The sequence below is a fragment of the Octopus bimaculoides genome, chromosome 1, assembly GCF_046866305.1.
Source record: "Octopus bimaculoides isolate indiv1 chromosome 1, ASM4686630v1, whole genome shotgun sequence".
In the NCBI taxonomy this organism is placed as follows: domain Eukaryota; kingdom Metazoa; phylum Mollusca; class Cephalopoda; order Octopoda; family Octopodidae; genus Octopus; species Octopus bimaculoides.
In genome coordinates, this window is record NC_142928.1 from 193,793,024 (window position 1) to 193,810,783 (window position 17,760).

General features: G+C 36.7%; 1 protein-coding gene across 4 annotated transcripts in view; it reads left to right on the forward strand.

The window, feature by feature from the left end:
• LOC106871609 (stabilin-2) overlaps nucleotides 1-17,760 on the forward strand; it is a 108,381-nt gene that overhangs the window by 68,577 nt on the left and 22,044 nt on the right. For all 4 annotated transcript variants that reach the window (XM_089364469.1, XM_089364491.1, XM_089364502.1 and 1 more), the window contains exons 21-33: nucleotides 154-265; nucleotides 1,036-1,213; nucleotides 2,094-2,181; nucleotides 3,816-3,968; nucleotides 5,128-5,223; nucleotides 5,807-5,950; nucleotides 6,625-6,758; nucleotides 9,193-9,304; nucleotides 9,945-10,034; nucleotides 11,675-11,770; nucleotides 13,823-13,915; nucleotides 16,030-16,158; nucleotides 16,950-17,078. In XM_089364469.1, coding sequence (XP_089220595.1) covers nucleotides 154-265; nucleotides 1,036-1,213; nucleotides 2,094-2,181; nucleotides 3,816-3,968; nucleotides 5,128-5,223; nucleotides 5,807-5,950; nucleotides 6,625-6,758; nucleotides 9,193-9,304; nucleotides 9,945-10,034; nucleotides 11,675-11,770; nucleotides 13,823-13,915; nucleotides 16,030-16,158; nucleotides 16,950-17,078 — 1,554 coding nt within the window. The remainder of the gene's footprint in view (nucleotides 1-153; nucleotides 266-1,035; nucleotides 1,214-2,093; nucleotides 2,182-3,815; nucleotides 3,969-5,127; nucleotides 5,224-5,806; nucleotides 5,951-6,624; nucleotides 6,759-9,192; nucleotides 9,305-9,944; nucleotides 10,035-11,674; nucleotides 11,771-13,822; nucleotides 13,916-16,029; nucleotides 16,159-16,949; nucleotides 17,079-17,760) is intronic.

The window sequence follows — 17,760 nt, forward strand, 5'->3', positions numbered from 1 at the left end:
TATGGAGTGGAAACAATAAAGAAGACAAATTAGAAACATGTCTACTTATTTCATCCATGAGATTCTTAATATCAAATGTGAGCGATTGAGGTTTTTATGGATATGGTTTCCTTATTCTTCTTTTTATAAGATTATTTTTCTTTTATTTCACAGTGTTTCGATGGAATCAATGGAAATGGAACTTGTAAATGTAAAGAAGGCTTTGGTAAAGAAGCATGCTGGGATTGTGCAGCCGATGATATGTTTGGGCCCCAGTGTACCGAGAGTAAGTACCAAATGAATTAATAGTCCATGTTTACCATTAATGAGTATAAAATTACTCAAGATAGTTTTGGCAGTTATTTTGGTTCTGGGAGATGGCCATATCTGAGGGTAATAGGTTAATCTGATTTTGTTTTAAATATTCTGCTTGTTTTATTCAAAGTTAAGAATAAAGCAATCTCCATGAACCGTTTCTAACCAACGTTTGATGATTACATTTGGGAGGGTTTATTAACCTGTTTTCATCCTTGATTAACTATTTCATACTGTTTCCTAAATAAACTGATATTCTATTTAATGATTTTACTTTAAAGAATTCATGCATACACATACATACATATATGCATACATACATATATGCATACATACATACATACATACATACACACACATACATACATACATACATACCTCCTCCTCCGCATCCTCCTCCTCCTCCTCATCATCCTCTTCCTCCTCCTCTTTTTCTTCTTCCCCTTCTTCCCCTCCTCCTCCTCCCCTCCTCCTCCTCCCCTCCTCCTCCTCCCCTCCTCCTCCTCCCCTCCTCCTCCTCCCCTCCTCCTCCTCCCCTCCTCCTCCTCCCCTCCTCCTCCTCCCCTCCTCCTCCTCCCCTCCTCCTCCCCTCCTCCTCCCCTCCACCTCCCCTCCTCCTCCCCTCCTCCCTCCCCTCCTCCCCCTCCTCCTCCCTCCAAGCAACCAATATCTAATCAATATTTATGTTGGTCATTAATCAATAGAGATTATGTAAACATCTCATTATTTTTCAACTTGCAGAATGTACGTGTCGTTATGGTGAGTGTGACAGTGGCATTAATGGCAATGGACAATGTAAGAAATCTAGTTGCCAAGTAGGATTTAAAGGACGAAATTGTGATAGACAAATAACCAGTTGCAATGGGAAAGTTTCTGTATGTCTAGCAGTCACTGAATGTCTTGAAAATAATGAAATCAGGTTTGTATTCATTACACATTTTATCTCTCCTTTTCTCTTTTAAATTTAGATACTCTTATCCCATTGATTTCAAATTGTAGCACAAGGCCAGCAATTTTGAGGGAGTAGGCAAGTCGAACATTGATCCCAGTGTTCAACTGGTACTTATTTTATTGACCCCAAAAGGATTAAAGGCTAAGTCAACCTCAGGAGAACTTGAACTCAGAATGTAAAGACAGGCAAAATGACACTAAGTATTTTTCCCAGCATGCTAACAATTCAGTCAGCTTCCTGTCTTCCTGTCAATTACTGGTCGAGACACTGTGTCCCATTTTGTTACCATATTTCTGTTGAGATGTTTTGTGTTTCTTTCAATTAATTTTAAATATAACAAAGAATTTAGTAAAATAACTTAGTTATTAAGCTAATGATGTTAAGAACATAAATTGTGATTAAGGTTTGCTGGAAGATTTTAACTGAGAACTTATGAAAACAAGACATTTGTACACAGAGCCAGAGGTGGTTTGAGCCAAGTTGGTATCAAACGGGTTAAATTAATCATTTGTTAACCCTTTTGTCACCATTTTTCTGTTGAGATGTCCTGTGTTTCTTTCAATTAATTTTAAATATAACAAAGAATTTAGTAAAATAACTTACTACAGATGCCACTGTCTGTTTTAGCATGGTTTCTACAGATGGACGTCCTTCCTAACACCAACCACTTTATAGAGTGTTTTGGGTGCTTTTTTTATGTGGCACCATCACCAACAGGGTTGCCAAGTATCTAGCAAGACAAACTCTCCCTCTACTGGGAGGTGGGGAGAAGTATTGATGGGGCGTGGCTTTGTGCCAGTTGAAGAGTACGATATGTCATAGATGGTTATATTTCAATATGTTTCAGATGTTTGTGCTGGCCTGGCTATGAAGGTAATGGAAACCAATGTACAGAGATTGACCCTTGTAAAAATCCAAATATATGTCACGAACAAGTGAGTTGACATCCAAATTTCACTGCTTTATTTATTTCCAATGACCACACCTGAACTTTTAAAATACAGGGTGTCCACAAAGTCTAAGTACATGGGGATTAATGCATACTTTAAGAAATTATTATTTCTTATATTTAATTGTTTATGTTATAATATTATTTACTCCATGTACCCAGACTTTGTGGACACCCTGCAGTTATAGGAAATTCTTGGCATAAACATTTTCGCAATAGGAAAATTTTCCATAATAAATTAAGCTATAGGAAAATTCATCATAAAAATTTGTCATATTCTTTTATTTGTTTCAGTCATTTGACTGTGGCCATGCTGGAGCACTGCCTTTAGTCAAACAAATCGACCCCAAGACTTATTCTTTGCAAACCCAGTGCTTATTCTACTGGTCTGTTTTTCTGAACCACTAAGTTATGGGGATATAAACACACTAACATCGGTTGTCAAGCGATGGTGGAGGAACAAACACAGGCACACAAACATATGCATATATATATATATATATATATATATATATATATATATATATATATATATATATATATATACACACACGATGAGCTTCTTTCAGTTTCCATCTACCAAATCCACTTACAAGGCTTTGGTCGGCCCGAGGCTATAGTAGAAGACACTTGCCCAAGGTGCCATGCAGTTGGACTGAACCTGAAACCATGTGGTTGGGAAGCAAGCTTCTTACCACACAGCCATTCCTGTGCCTATAGGAACATTCACAGCAAAACGCATGTTATTTGTGCAGCATTGTTTGGAATTGCCATACATTTTAAAAGATCTCATCATGTTTTTTTTTAATGTTTGACATAGAATAAAGACTTGCTGATTTAATCCTCTTACTTTTTATAATTCTTTTTTACACATAAAAAAATGCTGATATAATCTGGTGAATTTTCCAGTACAGCAAAATTTCTTATAAGCCCAAAAAATCACTCCATAGTTGCCCACGGGTATATGGTGTAGTGGTTAAGAGCACAGGCTACTAACCCCAAGATTCCGAGTTCAATTCCAGGCAGTGGCCTGATTATCAATAATAGTAATAATAACAATAACATCGAAAAATACCTTAGGAATGAGAATATGGTTCAAAATTTCCCCAATACACCTGATGAAGGTTGGAGGGTATATCAGCCAAAACGTGTTAACAACAAACAAGATGAGGACAAATATCCGTCAAATGTAAATAATATAAATAATGAACAAATTTCCCTACACCAAATTTTCCCCTGACAAAAATGTTTCTGGAAATCACCCCCCCCTCCAAAAAAAAACAAAAGCTAAAAACAGATGAATAGTGGCAGACGGTTAAAAGAAAAAAAAGCAATGAATAAATGTGAAAAGCTGAATGTGTGTGTGTGTGTGTGTGGGGGTGGGGTGCAAATAAATAAAGAATGGTGGTCAAAATTTTGGATCAAACTGGCTTTTGGGAGTGGTGGATAGGTATGTGGAGGGTATATCAGTCAAAAGGTGTTAACAACAAAAATGTGGACAAATATCCGTCAAATGTAAATAATGTAAATAATGAACAAATTTCCCTACAGCAAATTTTCCCCTGACAAAAATGTTTCTGGAAATGTTTTAAAATAATTCATTTCTGTTTGGCATTGTAGGCTACCTGTACGAAGACTGGTCCTGGCAAAAACAATTGCACCTGTAATGAAGGTTGGGTTGGCGATGGCCAATATTGTCATGTGGCACGTATATGTATGCTGCACCGAGACTGCGACCCAAATGCCGAGTGTCAGCTTAGTGGACCAGGTGGTGTAAGTTGCATAAAGTTTATATAAATTCTATCAAAACGGCAAAAGACCAACTCTTTTGCATGAGAAACAATCCAAAGCAAAGCCAAATTTTGGTCAATAGCATAAAACACAGTGGACACAGAATATTTAATTAGTTTTTATCTCTTGTCATTAGTATCATTGCACACATAAGGCTGGTAGAATTGTTAGAACACTGGACGAAATGCTTAGCAGTATTTCGCTTGTCTTTACATTCTGAGTTCAAATTCTGCCGGGGTCAACTTTACCTTTCATCCTTTCAGAGTCAATAAAATAAGTACCAGTTGCATACTGGTTCGATGTAATCGACTGGTCCCCTCCCAAAATATTTAGTAGAAAGGATTATCATTTTTACTCTTGTTATAGTTAAACTTTGTTTTTATTAATAGTATAAGCACCCATTACACTCTCGGAGTGGCTGGCATTAGGAAGGGTATCCCGCCATAGAAGACCATGCCAAATCAGACTGGAGCTTGGCACAGCCTTCCAGCTTACCAGCCCAGTCAAACCGTCCAACCCATGCCAGCATGGACAATGGATGCTAAATGATGATGATGAGTATATTGTTACAGGAAGAAAATGAAAGAAAAAACATCAAAAGTATAAAAAACCAAATTATCAGAGAAGAAAAAACAAAAACTTATGACTACCACACCAAGGAAATAAAGGAAAAGAAAAAAAGGGGGAGGGATTAAGCAGCAGAAGATGGGGGAGAGTAACGGGTTGTATACCCCAGAATAAATGGGGTGTTTAGTTGTTCCTCACAAACATGATTGCAAAAGTGTTGCCATGGAGAATAGCCATCATCACTCACTGAGGCAGCCACTCCACCTTGCAGGGAAAGAAGCAAGGGAACACATCATTACTATCTCCCAGTTGTTGGTTTAATAACGGCTTTAAATTTTGGTACAAGGCTAACAATTTCAGGAGAGGATTTAGTTGATTATGTTGAGTCCCATTGTTCAAGTAGCACTTATTCTATCGACCCTGAAAGGAGGAAAGGTAAAACCCAACCTTGACGGAATTTGAAGTCAGATTGTAACAGAATAGACAAAGTACCACAAAACATTTTGGTCAGTCAGATAAACCTTCTGCCAACTCGCCCCCGTCACTTGTTAATTTTGATTTAATTTTCTTTCAGTCTGTGTGTATTTGTAAAGATGGTTTCATTGGTGATGGCAAAACTTGTACCCCTGAAAATCCCTGTAAGATCAACAATGGAGGCTGCCATCACAATGTAAGTAAAACTTGAAGAATTTGAAATGTTTCCTTATTACGAGACATCATTGTTTACAGAGTGCATTTTTCAAAACCATATTAACAGATTAATAGTAGTTTCTCCGTAGGCTTGTTATATTGAAATATCAATCAAGTACTGGACAAATGTAGCTAGTTTACACACACACACACACACACACACACACACACATGCACACACATACACCCACACATGTACACATGCATAGACACACACACACACACACACACACACACATACACCTTGATGGAATTTGAACTCAGAATGTAAAAATGTAAAGATGGATGAAATGCCACAAAGCATTTTGTATACATAGATACACACACACACACGAAGGGCTTCTTTCAGTTTCCAGGTTAGGTTAAAAATTCCAATACAACAACTGAGTTCAACACAAGACACCTGAAAAAGACTGGAGTGTACAACAGGTGAAACATAATGACAGCAACAATCAAGCTGATGACATCACTCTGATTAATGCAAACAGGTGTACATGATAGAAATTTCTCATCTCACAAATATAGAATTGTACATCTTCCAGTGTTATATCTTTTGGAATCAGGCACTTTGTGAAATGACTGGCATCGGTGAAAGAGAATGTGTATGTCGTCCTGGTTATGTTGGTGAAGGATTATCATGTTTTTCAACAATTATGGGAGAAATACGAAATCAACCGGATCTTTCAGAACTCTCTGATCTGCTCAAGGTAAGTAACTTTCAGAAATAACTTTAAAAACAAAAAAAAATCCAAATGGTGAAACACCAGGCCATTGAGCAGGTGGGATTTTTTTAAACCTTTATATGACACACTCAGTACAGAGTTCATTTAAGCAAATCACCGTCATTGTTGTCATCATCATCATCATCACACACACACACACACACACACACACACATGTACATATAAGCAAAAATGAACTTAGAAAAAAAAACTCAGAAAGGCCTTTGGCATGCATTTGAACAATGTAGACAAATACAAATATATCAAATATCATACAACATAAATTCTTGATTTTTTTCAGAATTACTTCTACCTCTAGAGGATGTGTCATGATTTCCAAATAGCAATTACAACCAGCTCTGTATCCATAACTATCCTCTTATCTCCAGACAATAAACTGGTCCTTTTCCTTAATGGTATGTCTTTGGAGAATTCTTAATTTTTGCGATCATCTCCCCATTGTCTCATATGGAGATAAATTTTGTGATAACAGAGGCACCTAAAGCAAGAAAATCATGGCACATTACCAAGCCATTTGATGTACCTGTGAGTTATGGCTGGTTGAATTTTACCAAACAATGAAACTGGAGGGGAAAAAGTCATCAAATTTGAATTCTAAGTTGTTTCTGGTAACATAGAAATACATTGTTTCTTTGCAGGATGTTACTTATTTCTGGGAAGAAAATGAAAAGTATACGTTTTTAGCTCCTAATAATATTGCTGTACTGAAATTTAAACAGCGTGCATCAGTCTCTTATTGGCAAGAACGATCTAATATCCTTGATTTAATTGCGTGAGTAAAGTCTCTGACATATTTTCTTTTTGTTGCTTTATAAAAAAGATTGTTCTTTTTATTCTTTTATTCTTTTACTTGTTTCAGTCATTTGACTGTGGCCATGCTGGAGCACTGCCTTTTGTTGAACAAATCAACCACAGGACTTATTCTTTGTAAGCCTAGTACTTAGTCTATCAGTCACTTTTGCTGAATTGCTAATTTATGAGGACATAAGTACACCAGCATCAGTCGTCAAACAATGGTTGGGGGACAAACACAGACACACAAATACATACATACATCTTAATAATACTAAAACTCTAGAAGATGTTTGTTTGTTCCTGAAATATCTTAGAAATAGTATATTTTATCTTAATTTTTTTATCTATATATTTTCATACTTACTTTATGTAGAGCAGTATGAGGTTTTGTGATATTTGGACCTCTATTTATCAATGAAAACGATTAAACACAATTTTTGTTTGTTATTTCTTGACGAAAATAAACATGGCTTCCGTAACATCAACACACATACACATGTACAGAATATACACACATATAATGAATGTCATGGCGTGTGAATCAACACAAACACACGTACGCTACCTCTGACATATACACACACATAATCTTCACGCTCTCTCTTTATTACTCTCTAAGAAAAAAAAAACAGACTTTTTGATGTACACACACTGACATAGAGAAACATCTATTTTGCAGAGATTACTTATTGTTTCATCATTTCAGATTTTATTCTATTTCATTTATTTGACACTTGTAATCTCTTTGTTGTTTTGCTTTAATTTTCTTAATACAACATTACATACAAGAACAAATACTGATCAATTAAGCCATATGGAAAGACACGGGGATCACTTGGTTCACTTGAACTGACTGGATTACCACCACATAAACTTGAATTGAAGAGAGGATCTCCTATAATTTCAATGAGAAACTTAGATCCTCCAAGGCTTTGCAATGGAACATGGATGATTGTACAAGTAATGTACAAGAATCTAATCATAGCAAAGATCAATGTTGGTGCATTAAAAAATGATATTGTCATGATTCCTAAAATTAAATGTAATACATCAGAAGGTGAAGATATACCTATTCAGCAAAACCAGCTCCTGATACAGTCATCTTTTGCAATTACAATACATAAAGCACAAGTACAGACCATGCAGAATGTTTTAATTTATCTTGAAAAGCCAGTATTCCAGCATGGCCATCTGTATGTGGCTTTAAGCCTGGGAATAAGGAATGAAAATGTTAAAGTATTCTTGAAGAAAGGCAGTGTACCAGAAATGTTGTCATAAAAAGTGCTCGCCTTTAAATAAACAAGAAGTAAAGTTGTCTCTTTTCTTTATTATAGAAAACGTTATCAATATCCTTTCAGACAATGTATTCATACTAACAATTTTCTTCAGACATTAAATTGATTACAATTGTTTGGATAATTCCAATTAAATAAGTCCAGAAGTTAGGTTAAATATATATACATGCCATGCATTCTCATTCAGTACCATGAATTTCCATTCTACAAACAGTCAAACAATTCTGTGAATACTTTACTGGGCAACACTGGATAGTAAATCTCGTACATATATATATATATATATATATATATATATATATATATATATATCATCCAAAATGTACAGGTACTATATATCCATCATGGCTGATATTACCAATCAATTTCGCACAAGGAATACAATGGAATGTTAGGTAACAATCCTGACTTATGGACTCTTAGATGACTCACGTATATATATCATCATCATCATCATCCTTTAATGTCCGCTTTCCATGCTGGCATGTGTTGGATGGTTTGACTGGGGACTGGCAAGCCAGGAGGCTGCACCAGGCTCCAATCTGATCTGGAAAGGTCTCTACAGCTGGATGCCCTTCCTAATGCCAACCACTCCGAGAGGGTACTGAGTGCTTTTTACATGCCACTGGCACATATGTATGTATACAAGCATACATACATACATACATACATTCATACATACATATATATGTATATATATAATGAAGAAATAAATATGATAATTATCCCCTTATACAGCACAAATAATTAGCACTCTAATATAGTATCAGGAATATAAAGTCAAGAAAGTGAAAACAAATTTCAAAGGTTAGTGTTCAAAGGTCAGTGTTCAAAGGTCAGCGTTCAATAAAGACTACTTTACTTAGAAACAGTTGAAGGCTTGCAATAAGAAAAAGCATCTGAGGTGACAGGAAAATCTGCCTCACTGACTTCCATCTGATCCATGCAGGTATGGAAATGTAGATGTCAAAAACGCGGGTGATGATGATGATGATGATGATGATGATGATGATGACAATGATGATGAAGATGTTTATACATGCTTCAGATTGATGTTTTAAATGCTTTGCCACAAATGAGAGAATTAATGTCAAGTTTCTGTCCCATGTTTTACAGGTTCCATACTTTAAATGGCAGCTACAGCATGGATACTTTGCAGCAAATGAACCAAGAAGAATTTAAGACATCCATGACAGGTTTCAATGTCATGATCGTCACAAACGAAACAGTAAACAAAATTCTTTAACCTTCGTCATTTTCAGTATTAAATAATTAAAGGAATTACTACTGTTGCTGCTGCTGCTGCTACTACTACTACTAATACTACCACCACCAACACCACCACTACCATCACTGCCACCGCCACCACCACCACCACTCACACACATAAAGACACACCAACACAAAGATACCCACCAACCCACACACACACAAACACACACACATACAAACACATGCACACACACACAAACACAGACACACATACAAACATATGCACACACAAACATATGCACACACAAACACATGCACACACATACAAACACACACACACACACACACACACACACACTCACACACACACACACAAACACACACACTCTCACACACACACACAAACACACATACAAACACACATACACACACACACACACACACACACACACACACACTCATACACACGCGCACATCATCTAATACCACTGCTTTGTCAACTAAACCTTTCATTCCTGAAGTTCAATAATCAATTCCTGAGTTTTCTGCTCAATTTCCAATCCATCACCCAATAAAATGTTTTAATTTCTAATCAAAACCAATTTACTAATATTCATTGACCTTTTAACATTCCAATATTTCTTTTCTTCTTAAAGGACGTCATGGTGACAACACGAGAAACATCAGCAGTCATGATTCAAACTGATTTACTCTCTAGCAATGGTTACATCCATATAATAGATCAGGTAAGATCAATAATCAATTATACAAATATGATTGATTTTTTCCCCTTCTCAGAAGATTTACATTCATATAATTTTGATGAATTAATCAGTGAAGGTGCATGGTCTAATGTTTAGAGTCCTGTAGAGACAGTCACAGGATTATGGTTTCCATTCTAGCACCAGGCAATGCTTTGTATTCGTTTCATGTTGCTTTGGGATCACTTCAACATCTGACATGTGGCACATCATGCACCAGTATAGGTAGTTCTGTTATTCTTTTACTTGTTTCAATCATTTTGACTGCAGCCATGCTGGAGCACTGCCTTTAGTTGAACAAATCAACCCCAGGACTTATTCTTTGTAAGCCTTGTACTTATCCTATCGGTCTCTTTTGCTGAACTGCTAATTTACGGGGATGTAAACACACCAATGTCAGTTGTCAAGTGATGGTGGTAGGGACAAACACAGACACAAACACACACACACTTATATGTATTTATATATATATATGTGTGTATATATATATCATCGTCATCATCATCATCGTTTAACATCTGTTTTCCATGCTGGCATGGGTTGGACGGTGTGACTGGAGTCTGGGAAGCCAGTGGGCTGCACCAAGCCCCAATCTGATCTGGCAGTGTTTTTGCAGCTGGATGCCCTTCCTAATGCCAACCACTCCAAGAATGTAGTGGGTGCCTTTTACATGCCACTGGCACAGGGGCCAGAGGAGCACACACACACACATACATATATATATATATATATATGATGGGCTTCTTTCAGTTTCCATCTACCAAATCCACTCACAAGGCTTTGATTGGCCTGTGGGTGTAGTAGAAGATGCGTGCCCAAGGTGCCATGCAGTGGGACTGAACCTAGAAGCATGTGGTTGGGAAGCAAACTTCTTACCACACAGCCACTCCTGCACCTATGTTGATTTGATGAAGGGAATGAGCTAATGTACAGCTCTAGCATTTGATCTCTATAAGCAAATCATCTGTGCAGTTTGCTTAGCAAGCAGCTGCAGAACCCTCACCTGTCATTTATGACAAGAGAGTCCACCATGAATTAATCAGGAATATTAGGGAAACATGAATTGACCATTGTTGGCATCAACTATCAAGTGAAAGAAAATATAGTTGAAATTTACAGAAAAACAAAAGACAAAGACAGGTGTATGAACAACAAGCAGGTCTATTAGTTTGACACTCGGGAAAGTGAGAAAGTCTTTTACATTTCAAGCCTAAGCTCTTCAACAGAAAGGAATAAGAGAAAATAAACAGAGAGAGAATAAAAAAACTGGTGGATTTAGTGATCAAGCACATATATTAAAGGTTTGTAGGTATGTGGCACTTTGTTATGCAAACACAATATACTATGAAGTATACTAAATGTTTTTATAAGTCAGTACCAAGTCCTACTGCATCAGCAGTGCTTGTTACATTATTCTTAAGATTATAAAGTTCTATATTTAAGAGATGAGGAATTATGTACATTATTTACATTTGACGAATACTTGTCCTCATCATGTTTGTTGCTACCATGCAATGTGTTTGAACCTGGAGCCATGGGGTTGGGAAGCAAGTTTCTTACCAGACAGCCATGCCTGCACCTATGTGAAATCTTTAAAACTAAATGTTTTCTTCCTTCTCTTTTAGGTTCTGGAACCTTTCCTAGAAAATCAGGAGAGACCATCTCTATCGGAATATTTTTCTGCTCATCCAGAATATTCTACGTTTTCGGAAGCATTGCTAGTAAATATTTTCTGCATCTTTTTCTTTCTTTTTTTTTATTTAGTATTCTACAACTCTATAAAGGTTCATATGTAGACAGGGTAAATAACAACATGGACAGTTGATCCTGGAGTTGACCAGTGATGTGTTCAAATAAACCCACTTTCAAATATCAAATAACCAAACTGGATTACAAACTTTTTAAATAGCAACAAAATAGTTGCTCTTAAACATTGTTTGCCTCACCAGCTGGAAATAGCTACCAAATCTCCCAGACTCACACTCAGTCGTCTTAAAAAAGGAAGAACACAAATGATCATGTAGCTCTACACATAGAGAAAAGCATAGATGGGATGATCATGGCTGGATTGTCTTTCATTATAGATCTGGTCAATCAGGGCTAACTGAAGGCTCAGTAACTGGCATTGTGTTCTTTCAGTTGCTGAGTTGCTTTAACCCTTTTGTTACCATCTTTCTGATAAAATATACTTCCTTTCTAATATGTGTCTTCCCCTGGAAGGGGAGATAATCATTTCTTCAAAATATTTGGCAGGATTAGAAATTTGAATTTGAAATTAATGAATCACAAGGAAAAACATGCAGAGAACTCACATGTTTTATTTTTCGTTTTGTTTACTTTTTATGAAGTTCTTGAAATTTCTGGTCAGTAGTAATCCTATATAGCTGTATTTCATTCTTTTTAGAGATCATCAGCTTGACAAAACCTCAAATCTATTAATTAAATACCATATGAAGCAACACATTTCTTGTAGATGGAAGATAATTACAGTCTGAAAAAATTCATGGAATGTGTGTTTTGCTTTTCAATTAAATTATTAGAATAAAAAACAATTTAGCAAAATAAGTTTGTATTGTCAAGTGGAACAAATTAACATGAGATTTCAAAGGAAGATTATAATTTAGATCATTTTAGGACAGGAAGTTTGTGTCCAGAATAAGAGGCTGAGTCAGGTAGGTTGGTATCAAAAGAGTGGTACCATGCATAATATATTGTTGTTCCTATCTGGTTTCTGATTGAATAAACCCATTCCAGACATGTCCTTTGTTTACAGGCATTAAAGTGTGAATTGAAGGTTTCTAGTGGATCACTAGGGACTCCCACATTGGCTTCCATATTATATGTGTTTTAGAGATTTGTCAATTTCTGTTGTGTATTTTGGACCTCAACAGATCTAAGAATCTACTGCTGTTTAATACCATTGTCATGATCAGTGATGTTACATTTAAAACAGGAATGTCATAAATGCTATCCTATGATATTTAACTCATTTGATACCAATCTAAGACTACCCCTGGTTCTACGATATAGCCTTCCTGTTCTAAAATGGTCTAAATTATAACCTTCCATCAAAATTTCATGTGTGTTCTCCACATCATATAAATAACAACAAAGTTAGTCTATTAAATTCTTCATCATCATCAAAATTAATTGAAATAAAAGCAGTATATTTCAACAGAAATATGGTAACAAAAAGATCTAAAGTGATCTAAATTTAAATCTTCCATCAAAATTTCACTTTTTTTCCAAACACAGTATTTATGCTGACAAGGTTTTTTGATTAAATTCTTCATTATTTTCAAAATTAATTGAAGCAAATTTCAATTAATTTCAATAGAATTATTGGAATAACAGACTTAATAGTTCAAATCTAGTGATAATGACAGATAAAATATTTTGACTTTTTGTTAAAATTGTGATATAATTCTAAAATAATTATTTAAGAAGAACTCATTTTCTTTTGTTTGTGACAGTCTGATTAATTAAAAAAAAGTTTAATAATAACCCTTTAACATTCAGATTATTGCTCTTAAATTTAATGCTTATCTATTGATACCAGTTTTGAATTAATCCTCATTATCTTGTAACTCTGAGATTTTGATGATGTGATTGTTTATTTTTAGAATGAATTTGTAGGGTAAACGTGAAAGGCCTGATCTGACCAGCTTTAAACATAAAACAGGTAGAATATTGGGGCTAGATAGGGTTGGTTTAAATGTAATCCAAAAGTTAAGTTGGCATTTAAATAATATAATATGATGCTTATAAAATAGGATAATGGCTTGGTTGATAAACTGGAGGATATGGATGATTACACCCTGTTTGTGCCTGATAAGAATGTCATGGAGGATTGCAGTCAAAAACTTGTAAGTAAATTCTTTAGGCTTCAAATTTTGTGATTTATTATTTTTTGTTTTGAATTGTGGTTTTGTGGTTAAGAAATTTTGTTCCCAACCATAGAGTTCAGGGTTCAGTTCCACCCCACTGAGTGGCACCTTGGCTATGTGTCATCTACTATGGCCCTGGGCCTACCAATTCTTTGGAAGTGGATTTGGGAGACAGAAGCTGGAAGAAGACCATTGTGTGTGTGTCTGTGTGCGTGTGTGATTATTCAGTATTATTTCAAAATTTCTTACCAATAGGGAAAGAGCTGGTTTCTAATCTAGATCCTTCATTGGGATTTCAACAACAATAACAGGGCATTTTTACATGTATGTGTGTGTATATGTGCAGTATTTAGAGTCAGTGCAGATTTGTATGTTTGTTTATGTGTGTATTCTCATGCATATAGTTGCATGTCTAGACACATGTATATACACTTAAATGATATGTATGTATGCATGTATGTATATATGTACATGTATGTGTATGCATTTGTGTTTGTGAGTGTGTGTGTGTGTGTGTGTATGTGTTAGTGTCTTCTTGATCTGACATTGTGTGACTTTTAAAAGAACATCACTGTCACACCACAAAGGGTGTCCCCCATTTTCAATCTTCCATGAAAACTTATCTGGCCATGAGGAAACATTACCTTACTTGCAAACAGCCGAAGGTTGCACATCGGGTTTGGCTTTTGACCATAGGAAACTCTGCCCTAATGGAGTTTAGTATGACCTGTGCAAGCATGGAAAAGAATAGCTTGAAATGATGGAGATGGTGGAGGTGGTGGTGGTGATGATGATGATGATTATGATAAAAATATATTTGCATATATTACATACTTCTACTGTAGCCCCTTCTCTTATACTGTAACCCCTCATCTCTTAGCATAAATCTGCTACCTGTCTCAGGGCTCATAATCTCACAAACAGCATGGCAACCTTGCTAATGCTGGTGGTATGAAAGAAGAACACCCAGTCCATGCTGTAAAGTGGTTGGTGTTAGGAAAGGTATCTAACAATAGGAACCACACCAATATAGAGAGGAGCACTATGAAGTCCTTGAACCCATCAGATCTTATCCTACCATCAAAATCGTTCTGACTGGAACTATAGCGGCTGTCGTTGGCCATTCAAGTGTGTGTTACTAAATGGAAAAACAGTTAGTATGAATCACTATAGGACATTTTTGTGTATAAATATATTGTTTATTTTTATGTTCACCATTTGTGGTGGGAGCAGATAGTATGATACAAAAACATGTGTGTTTATTTTCAAAGAAAGTTTTGATTTTTGCTTTTGCACTGAAAGAAGTAAGATATAATATTTACATTACAGTATGTATGCATGTGTGTAATGAGAACAGTCATTTTGATAATGTGTGTGTGATAAAATATTTTCGTTTATGAACTATATCTCGTGTCAAAGTGAATAGACATGTGAGTCCACATGGGAGACTTGTGCGTGGAGCTACAGAGAGGACATATGTCTTTGACCAAAAGCTGGCAGGAACTGGTGAACTTCTACAGTGTAGCACTGAATGAGCTAGTGTCTCAGAACGAGGCTACTGTATCAAAGCAAGGCAAGTGTATCAAAGCGAGGCTAGATGCCTCATCGATATATTCATCTGCTGTGCAGATCGACTCACACATTACTATGTAATATGTAGCTCTGCTACAGAACACAGATGCTCGATGACAATGATGATGATGATTGTGTTGGTGATAATGACATCTATACGTTATTATTAGAACATCTGTCATTGTCAATGATGACCAAAGACATCAATTGGGAGAAGAGGAAAGGGAATGATGTGATATGAGCTCAGAAGGCTCTGCCATTGGTTCAGCACTGCTGTTCTGCAAGCACTGAAGGCAAGGAGTCAGCTCTGGACTGGTGCAGTTCACATTTCTTTTTTGTATCCCTGCAATCCTGTTCTGTTCGTAGGAGATGGCCCCTCTGTGGGTGCAGCTTTGCCAGGTAGGGCAGTCTTGGACTTACATTTTCCAGGTGTCAGGATTGACCTCAAAGCTCTCCATGCACACACACACACACACACATGCATATATATGCATGTATAACATCATTTCTGTCTTTTACAGGGTTTTCGTGTTCTCTCTTATTACATCTTACCATTTACCCTGATGTCAGCCTCAATGACCAATGGATTAAAAGTGAAGACCAGCCTGGGGCAGCTCCATCAGCTCATCTTCAGAACTCAAGAACATAAGGTTAGTCTTATACAACAGTAATGCTCATTATAATTTAGGTTTTTAATGAGTTCTCTCTCTCCCACACACCTCATTTTCTCTCTCTCTCACGCACGCACACATCTCATTTTCTCTCTCTTTGTCTCTCCCACACACCTCATTTTCTCTCTCTCTCTCGCACACACACACTTACATCTCATTTTCTCTCTCTTTCTCTCTCCCACACACCTCCTTTTCTCTCTCTCTCTCTCTCACACACACACACACTTACATCTCATTTTCTCTTTCATTAATTTTCTACAAAATTCTTTATCCTCATTTTCTGTTGAATTTTTAAAATAATTTTGAAGGTTGAAATTGTTAAATCATTCAACATATCTACAAAAATAAAATGAGTAATCTTCTGAACTTTTGAAATTTGGATTCCAGAATTTCTTTGGAGGGAAGGTAATGCATGACCCTTTACAGGGACCTCAAAACTGGTACTGCTGAGGGACTGGCCTGCAAACCCTTTGGATCCCACCTCAATGGGATCATCTCTGGCTTACCTAAAAATTCTTCAAGGTGGTGCCCCAGCATGGCCACAGTCCAATGCCCGAAACAAGTAAATGATGAAAGATATAATGAGGTTGATTCATTCAACTAAAAGCCTTCAAGGTGGTGCCCCAGCATGGCCACAGTCCAATGACTGAAACAAGTAAAAGATAAAAGATAAATGCAACAGCGAAAATTTACCATTTTCCCCACTTTTTGTTATTTAGGAATAAATTTGTGAACAGTTTTCAAGGTGAATAAATGTTTGTTTTTGTCAGGTATTTGTGAATGATGTCAGCATTACCTTGATGGATGTCCTCACAGTTGGTGGCATAATTCATATCATTAATGGCTGTCTTGTGCCTGTATTACATCGTTGTGACAATGAAGTTATGGAGACCAACAAGGTTTGTCATGTATTTCACATTATATCATATGTACATAAATACACACTTATATTGCTGTTGTATATTCACACATCGCTGTTGCCAAGCTGTCTCAGCCTTTGCCTTTCCCTTGGATAACATCGGTGGCATGGAGAGGGGAGGCTGTATACACAGGCGACTGTTGGTCTTCTATGAACAGCCTTGCCTGGATGTGTGCCTCAGAGGGGAACTTTCTAGGTTCAATCCCATAGTCATTCACGACTGAAAGGGGTCCTTACCCATTACCCTTCTGGGTCCTTATCCTTTACCCTCACATGTTTGGGGCAGTCATGACTCTGTTAGTGGTCAGCTTCAATTGTAGTAGTAGGCATCTGTCAGTCTCGAGAGGCCATGGATCTGCACCCAAAGAAGTCATGTCAGCAGCTGATGGTGATGCTGCATCTGTTGTGGCTGTACAGGCCCACAAGGAAGTGGCAGTCACGCATACAGTGACTGCATTTGAAGGATCTCTCTGCCAGTGCTGATGATTTTTCCTTCCATCGAGTGCGCATTTCTTTGATGAGGAGTACCTGTTCTTCTTCCACTCTCTTCATTCCCTTTCACAGTATTTTTAATACATACATAGATTAAAAAACAAAACAAAAAAAGCAAATCAAAGGTCCTTCTCAAGCCATAGGCTCATAAGGCCAGTTTCTCAGATTCT